The sequence below is a fragment of the Odontomachus brunneus genome, unplaced genomic scaffold (assembly GCF_010583005.1).
Source record: "Odontomachus brunneus isolate Ranch 3 - 2012 unplaced genomic scaffold, Obru_v1 Obru_scaffold_340, whole genome shotgun sequence".
Classification (NCBI taxonomy): Eukaryota; Metazoa; Arthropoda; class Insecta; order Hymenoptera; family Formicidae; genus Odontomachus; species Odontomachus brunneus.
In genome coordinates this window covers 32,429-41,356 of record NW_022639790.1, presented here as the reverse complement: position 1 = coordinate 41,356, position 8,928 = coordinate 32,429, and the positions used below count along the sequence as shown (strand labels likewise).

At 37.8% G+C, this 8,928-nt stretch overlaps 1 protein-coding gene across 1 annotated transcript; it reads right to left on the bottom strand.

The window, feature by feature from the left end:
* Positions 1-3,304: 3,304 nt before the first annotated feature.
* Positions 3,305-5,868, bottom strand: LOC116853511. Its single transcript, XM_032834642.1, is given in 3 exon segments — positions 3,305-4,958; positions 4,960-5,110; positions 5,193-5,868. Coding segments are annotated over 2 exon segments (723 nt in total). The 5' UTR covers positions 5,070-5,110; positions 5,193-5,868; the 3' UTR covers positions 3,305-4,345.
* Between the last annotated feature and the right edge of the window lie 3,060 nt (positions 5,869-8,928).

Below are 8,928 nucleotides of genomic sequence, written 5' to 3'. Positions count from 1 at the left end.
TCGAGACGAAAAGTGTCTCGAGACAATAGTACCGAAATCTGCCGATTCTCGACGATCGACGATCCCAGGACGAGGGGGCAGCGACGAGGGAGGATCCGCGAGGATACGCGATCCTCCCAGGAACAATCAGCTGTTAGCCTTACCGCGACCGTTGCCGCGCACAGACTTTGGGATATTACCGTATCGATAGTGTGTGAGCGAAAGAGAGAACAGAGAGAGAGCGAAAGAGAGAGCAGAGAGAGAGAGAGAGAGAGCGGAGCGAGAGAGCGTGATCGGAGCGAGAGAGTGGACGAAGAGAGAGAGAGAAAGAGGACCGCCACCGCTGCCGTCGAGTATCGTCGCAGTATATATTCATTAGCAAGCACTGTCGATGTGGTGGTGCAAACCGGATAAAGTATATTTCACATTTGTATAAAATAAAAAAAATATATATATATGCACAGATATCCTCTTTAATGTTATTGAAAATCACAACCTAACAATATAGATTATATATACCTATGCGTTTCATTAAAAGCAACAGCTGATTTTGCTCAACCGTTGATGTTGAGTTGATGTCAAGTTGCGCTCAGCGCTTGAGCGCAACCGTTGCTGCGGTGTTGCCGCCAACTTGATGTCACGTGTTGAGCGCAACGCTTGCGCGCAGTTTGGTGTAAATTTACACTCAATGCTTGACGTCAAGGTTTGTCGCGTATTTTACCGCAGTTTGGCAGCAGGATTTGATGTATCAAGTGTTGATTCAAATTTGATGTCAAGTTGCGGTTAACAGTTGAGATCAAACTTCGGCCGAGCGTTGGTCGCGCAGACTTGGCTATCAGGATCACTGCCCGGGTATGCACAGCACAATCATACACTTGAGCGAGCAGGAAATATGCGTAGCGAGACACGAAATACCTTAACTGCTAATGCGCGCGTGTGACTGACGTTGCAAGCACACGCACGTGCAACGCTGTTACAATGGCGTGTTTTATGATACGACACAGCAATTTTCCCGCGGTTACACTTCACGAGGTTCTGCTCGGCATAATACCTTACAAAGGTTTACGCCACTGAGTCCTTGTGAATAAATGTACGATTATCTCTCTCAATCCCGGCACGAGTGAGGACCACATATGTGTCGCAACAACGAACCGGCACGCACCACACGAAGGACACCGCGATACGTAGGATGGCCAGTCCAGACAAAGAAACGTGTGTATATCTCTAGCAGGAGAGAAACGGCCTCTACTTCCCTCGACCTGATGTGACCGACTGTAGAGAGAAAACCGTCTCTAGCACTTACGGCGCGATCGCAAAAGCTTGGCGCGGCAGTAGTCTCTGCTTTCGCCTATCAGCGCGTGGCGGCTGCTGCACAGGTGTGTATGCATGTGCGTGTGCGCCCAGCGTTATTGGGGCGCCACAATCTTATCTTTCTAACGCCATTTAGCGTAAACCGATCGTACTTATACAACGCGAGATACACATTACTAAAGCCATCTATTGGAAAAATAATGGATTTCTTTTTACTTCACCTTATATGATACATAAAATTGACACATAAATGTTTTTTTATATTTATATATTATACCTTTATTCAAAGTTAGTACTACATCCAAAAAGTTCGCAACAGTGTGACTTAACATCTACGTTGCATATTTTATTTTCATTTTGCGTGTTAATGCTGGGATGACATGTTTTTTCGTTAATTTTGCCATCTGCCGCTGCCTCAGAAAGGAATATTTATCCATTTCGTATGCTGTTTCTATGTTCTTCCAAGAAGCAAATCGTTTGTCCTCGCCTTTTTTCCGATTATCGACAAGTAAATCCTTTGTTAGCAAATTATTCCGCACTGATTTTTGTATATATACATAATCGTACAGTGGAATAATTTTTTCACCTTGTATTATAAACGTGTTTTCTGAAAGTACAAGACATAATGAGTACATTGCCCACTGGCTACGAAAAAAATGCTAAATTAAAATAATGTCATTTTGTAAAATTTTTCATTTGATTTCAACAATTGAAATTATATGGTGTAATAAGTAAAAACATTAATATAAATATACTTACTGGGATTCTTATGCTCCATTTGTCGATATTTATCAGAATCTTTTATCAACATGTTAATACATGACACATTCGGTGTTCCTTGATCACATACGGTGGCAGCAGATTTAAATCCACATTTAATTATGAACATAAGCCATTGTTTCACGCATCTCATAAGTTGTACGATACCTGTAGCGCTATTTGCAAATCCATAATCAAGGGGCATATGGTTGCCGGATGCAAGACACTTCATATAAAAAATTATGGCATTATCTGCAAATTTTCGAGTTCGTGTTATGCCCCAATTCCTCAAAGCCGACAATTTGATCTCTGGACGTATTATAAAAAACTGCCGGATGCAAAGACATTTCGTTCCATAATAAAACCGTGTGCAGATCTTGTTTATTGCTTATTTCTTTTGCAACCAAGTGTAAATAATTCATAATAATCTTGTTGCATTCACTGTCGAAGGGAATGTGTCGCAGTTGGGTGTCTAACGTCGTTGGAGAAGGGCACAGCAGGTATTTTGATAGATATGTGTAAGAGGAGCGTGATCTTCGATATATCCCAATACAAAACATTTTGTTTTCTATTGTATAACGTCTTGCCTATTCAAACAACGTTAAGATTCTTTTAATGCTTTACCACAGATTATTAACTTACAATTCTTAAAATAAATTATAATGTTTTCTGTACATGACAAGCTAATTTATTTAAAATGGAAATTTTTACAGGGTGTCCTATTTTTCCGTACACAAATATATTTAATTTTCTTTATCTTTGATATATATATATAACAATCTTTTGTCGTATAATTTAAATCTGCATTTCAGGTAACAAATATGTAATATACATTAAAGTAGCGAGAACTAGAACAACCTATGTAATTAACATTTGCAATCTATGTGGTGCACCCTTTCTGAAGCCCATTCTACGATAGCAGTACGAAAATTGATCAATTACAGTCGATTATTCACCTTACGGTCGGGGAATAATCGACTGTGAATGGCCATTTTGCTTACTGTTTACGTCTTACTGCTATTGTACAATGGGTTTTATATAGAAAGCCCCTGCACCTCAGGCGCAGCCATCTTTATTTGTGACGTCAGAAACGAGAAATAATGTAAAATATGCCGTACTCTTTAACGTCATTTTAATAGGAAGTAGTTTGGCTATTGATAGAAAATAGGAAGAGGACAGTTTTTACATGATTTAAAGGATGTGTTCAAATAATTGAAAACGCAATTTTCTGAAAGTATTTGTATTAAATCATACTTCCTAATACTGACAATTATTACATTTTCTATCGTAACTATATCATTTTCTTGCTTGTCACATTAACGTTGAAGATAGTGTGCAGCGAGCAGCAGCCTTATATACAAGGAATATTTGGATTATTGAAATAGCAGATAATTATATAATTGTAAGGCGATGTTTTTCCATACATAATGCATGAGAAGAAACGTATACATATATTGAATATAAGTTATACAGACGTTTTAGTTCGCATATACTTGCACTTATTACATAAATTTATACATATTAATCCATTTCTTTAATCTATTTCGTATTAACGAACATTTAATTCGTACGTCGTAATGCATAACAAAAAAATTATGAAAAAAAGAAGACAGACAGAATGTACAAGAGGCGTAATTAAAATAAATTTTGGTACAATAATACTAAGGAAAATAAGCTGCGTACGAACTTTGTTATTGTGATATTAATATTTTGAAACTTGGATGTTAGATTCGTAATCAGCGACTCAAAAAACATAAATACAAATGTTCATAAAAATGTGTTCAGTAGAAACAATGTCCCTCGAAGGGTTATACACCACATAACGATATTATTAGATGTGTAATGCGTTACGATTTTGGATTTTAATAAAGTGCCTAACACTGGACTATATATGCCGTCAGGTTTATAACCTCCGGTAACGTTGAAAAGATTTTAGCGTATTGTTTCATTATTTTGTTGTGAACAATAAAGACTTTCATAACGTATCACTGAATGTCAGTGATTAATGGCATAATTTGCTCATTTTCAAATATAAACAGTGAAAAAATGTATAAATTGTATAAATAAACATAAATATATAAATGTAAATGTATAACAAATATAAATGTATGAATGTATTAACTGTGGAATAAGCAATGAGTAACATGTAAAACCGTTTTAAAGTTACTGAGGAGAATCATAAAAATATATTACAGGAAGTATCTAGATTTTGTCAGTCAAACTTTTACCTGTGATCCTACGTCATTATTCCTCATCATCATATCTATGAATTGTTGGCGTATCGGTGCGGTGCTATCTATTCTGCCTTTATAATCCGTGGTACGCAATGATACTGTCTCTTCTCTTTATATTTGTTGCAAAGTCTCTTCAAATACCTTTTCTGTCTCTTCAACTGAATTGTAGCATCATATAGTTGTCTAGCTCTTGGGGATAATGCACGTTTGCGAGTAACATCTCCAAGATCGGGTCTGTTATGCGTTTGGCAAGTCAACTCCATCAGTTTATTCACTTTTACTCTTAATTCCTGTATTTCTTGCGCTGATACTTTATTTTTTTGCTCTTGTAAAATATCATTAATTTGCTCCTGCTGCAACCTTAATGTTTCACTGTGCTGGGTTACAGTTTCTTCGGTCTGCAGCTGTTGTGTCTTTAAATCTTCTAACTGGACTTTTAATGCATCCGGTTCTTTTTCGTTCTCTGTATTTTCATTTGGTTTAGGGTCTTCTAGTGTCGTCTTCTTGTGTATCCCTGTTTCCATTTTATCCAATGCATTCCTTTCATCCAATAATAAATTAGTAAAAGGGATGGCATTGCTCAATAAAACGCGCAATTTATGAGAGCAGTTGAAATCACCATCGCGAAGATGCTTGTTGCATACTCTCAACTTTTACTGTTCAAGTCCTTCCACTGATATTTAAGCTCTTGTACCATTGTAGCCGACGTTCGGCATTTCGTGGGAACTTATGGGACGGTGCTTTCTTCCCAAATGTACATCCAGACACACAACATGCTCGTACCATGTTGATCCTTTACTGCGAACTCCTGCAAAAATGTTAAACAACTTTGAACGAACACATTTATATGATATAATCTGAAAAATTTATAAACGTTTTCCGTACTAATAAAGACACTTATGTCCTTACCATTATTACTTAACAAAAATTACTTGCAATGGTGACAAAATTACAAGTTCTCCCACATAAAATGCATGTCTGTCTCCAAGACGTTCCAAAGATATCTTAAATGAGACATGGCGGCTAATTTAGTTCCCATTCCCTGGGTGTCACATCTCAGGGAGCGCCACTAACGCTGGTCATTTTCTCTCTATAAGAGTTTGCGGGCCCTGGCTGTATGTAAAGCGTGAAAGCACACGTACGTCTCGACTTATGTCGCGGGCAAGTGCTTGTATGCCGCCAACGTTCTCTGCTTTTTTTCGACAACTAAACAAGATATCCATTTCGTTCGAAAATCACTGACTTCTCCACACTTTATTCTATTGTAATTAGTGATTTATAATTTTACAAATAATGCCACTGCTTTAGATAAAGCGTGGAATCGCGCGTAAATCGTATCTCGATTTACGTCGCGGTCTTACTTTTATATACCTCTTACATAGCATTTCTTGCTTAATTTTGGCAACTAGAAAAGATAACGATTCCGTTCCGAAAGCACTGACTTCTCCATACTTTATTGGAATTAGTGGTTTATATTATTACGAAAAATACCACCATTATAGAAATATTATACTAAAAATAATTGATAATTACTTATTATCCAGTATTTTTAATACTGAAAATAAGTAATTATCAATGATTCTTAGTGTGATATTTCTATAAGGGTTTAAATGGCTATTTACAATGCGTATCTACAGTTTATCTCGACGCCGTTGGTTTGATGGTCAAGTTTTTGCGCTCGTCATGCGAGTCTGTTGACGTTTGCCAAATGATTCGGTAACGCTGAGGCTGCTGGCGGTCGCGGGATGCGGTTGGTGTGATGACGCGTCGATTGTCTCGCGCTCTAGGGCTGCGTTCAGATTCCCCACCCGGGTGTATTCTATTACTAGAAGTGCTATAGTATATGTCACATATATTATAGTGTTTCTAATAATAGAGTGCACCCGGATGAGGAATCTGAACGCACCCTAGGCGAGATGTTTACATTTGGGCCTTTAATTCCTGTCGCGGCGAGATCCGTTATTCGACGAGAGCAATAATGCTCCGAATGTTTTACGTGGCTAGGACCCCCAGCGAGTCGGAGTTCGTCAGGTGGTCGTGCGGAGTATCGGCGGTGACGCGTAGGTCGGTCCCACGGGTCGTCGGAGCGGTGTCGCGGATGTCGACGCTATGTATTTTACGCGTCGACGGAGCGGTATAGAGGAAGTCGACTCCACGTATCCTACGAGTCGACGGAGCGGTACCAAGGATATAGACTTTACGAATCCAACAAGTTTACGAGGAAGTCGACTCTACGTATCCAACGAGTCGGCGGAGCGGTAACGAGGATGTAGACTTTACGTATCCGATAAGTCTACGAGGATGTCGACTCTACGAATCCAACGAGTCGGCGGAACGGTATTGAGGAAGTCGACTCTACGTATTCAACGAGTCGCCCTTATAGAATATCATACTAAGAATCATTGATAATTACTTATTTTCAGTATTAAAAATACTGGATAATAAGTAATTATCAATGATTTTTAGTATGATATTTCTATAAGAGCGGCGGAACGATATCAAGGAGGATCTAGGAGGCGGTGCTCTTGGCAGCGGTGTTCGCGAATATCTTCTGCTGTCAGAGCCTTGGCTCTGTCTAGCGGAGTGCCTCGGAAGACTGCTTGATTCCGAGGTTTTCGCGCTGTCTTTTATACCGATTTGGTGTGTTTCGGTGTTTATCGTTTATCGCGTTCGGTTTGTCGCGTTCGGTCGGTAGTGTTTACATTAAATGTATTGCAAGTTCGTTATTTGTATCGATCCATGTCTTTGTTTCGCGGTTCGCTCTTTCGTTCGCGGACGGATCGTTACAAGTGCTTTATAATATTACGTATAATACCACTACTTTAGGTAAAGCCTGGAAGTGCATGTATGTCTAGACTTACGTCGCGGTCAAGTGCTTGTATGCCGCCAAGTTTTTTGCTTATTTCTCGTTTCTACGCTTTACTTAACGCGCTGGTGTTAATTGCACTATTATAAGCATTTAATATCAGTAGAATAAACTGTGCAGAAGTCAGTGCTTTTGGAACGAAATCGATATCTTTTCTAGATATCGAAATCAAGCAAGAAATATTATAGGCATGTAAGAGCAAGACCGCGATGTAAATCGAGAAGTACTCGCGATTCCATGCTTTATATAAAGCAGTGGCATTATTTGTAAAATTATAAATCACTAATTACAATAGAGTGAAGTGTGGAGAAGTCAGTGATTTTCGAACGAAATGGATATCTTGTTAGTTGCCGAAAAAAGTAGAGAATGTTGACGGCATACAAGCACTTGACCGCGACGTAAGTCGAGGTGTACGTGCGCTTTCACGCTTTACATGCAGCAGTAGTCTTATTCATAATATTATAAATCACTAATTTGAAAAGAGTAAAGTGTAAAGAAGTTAGTCCCTTTCCAACGAAATCGATATCCCTTATAGTTGCCAAAATTAAGCAATAAATGCTAGCAATATGAAAGAGTCTGACCGCAACGTACGTCGAAACGTACGTGCGTCTCTACGCTTTACCTAAAGCATTAGTATTATTTGTAATATTGTAAACCATCAATTTCAAATAAAATAAATTGTGGATCAGATAATGCTCTTTGAATTACATCGATATCTTTTGTGGTTGCTGTGAAATAAGCAAAAATGAAAGCAGCAGAAAAGGATTGTCGCTAATTTCGAAATTAAAAATATAAAAGCGCACTTCCACGCCTTGCTTAGTATTAATCGTATTAACGACTTGGTATTAATCGTATTATTATTCACCAAAAATTTCAATTGGACAAGTGATGGTGAAGTTAGTGCTTTTTGAATCACATCGATGTCATTTGTGCTTGCCGAGAAATAAATAAAAAAATATATACGGCATGTATGAGCTTGCCCCCGACGTCGAAACGTACGCGCATTTACACGCCTTACTTAATATACCGATATTAATTATATTATTATAAACCATCAATTTCAGTAAGATAAATTGTGCAAAAGATAGTGCTTTTTTAATCACATCAATGTCTTTTGTGGTTGTCGAGAAATAAGTAAAAAATGTGAGCGGCAGGGAAAAATTGTCGGAGATGTCGAAATATACGCGCGCTTTCAAGTCTTACTTACCGATCGAATATTAATCGTACTATTATGAACCAAAAATTCCAATTGTGGACAATAAAAATACGATCTATTGGTTTTCTAGATCGCGCGAAATAGCGCAGACTCGAGCTCGCACACGTTAGCATTTTTCCCTTTCGTTTTCAACGGCCTCGACGGCGAGTGAACCGATTGTAGTAATCGTAAGTGTGAAAATCTATATATTTTATTTGTTATATTTAACTCTCGGTTAATCACAATATCTGTTAATCGGATACATACACATTCAGGTATCAACGTATCTCCGTTGGTGTACAATTAAAATTTTCTTATTTACATCAATACTTATCAATTTGTTCTTCACTGTTTTTTTTTATGTACTTTAATAGTAGTTGATCATTAGCAAATATTAATGAAGGAAAAATTGTTTCAAGCAGCAATATATGATTGCGACTATTCATGCGTGAAAAATATTGCGATTAACGGAAAATTAAAATCTTAAATCTAACGTTTTATATATCATTTCAGTATTAATTTTTTGTTACAGCCTAAAATATTAAATAATATTCATCCAAGCAATTGTCACTGTCATTCTAGGC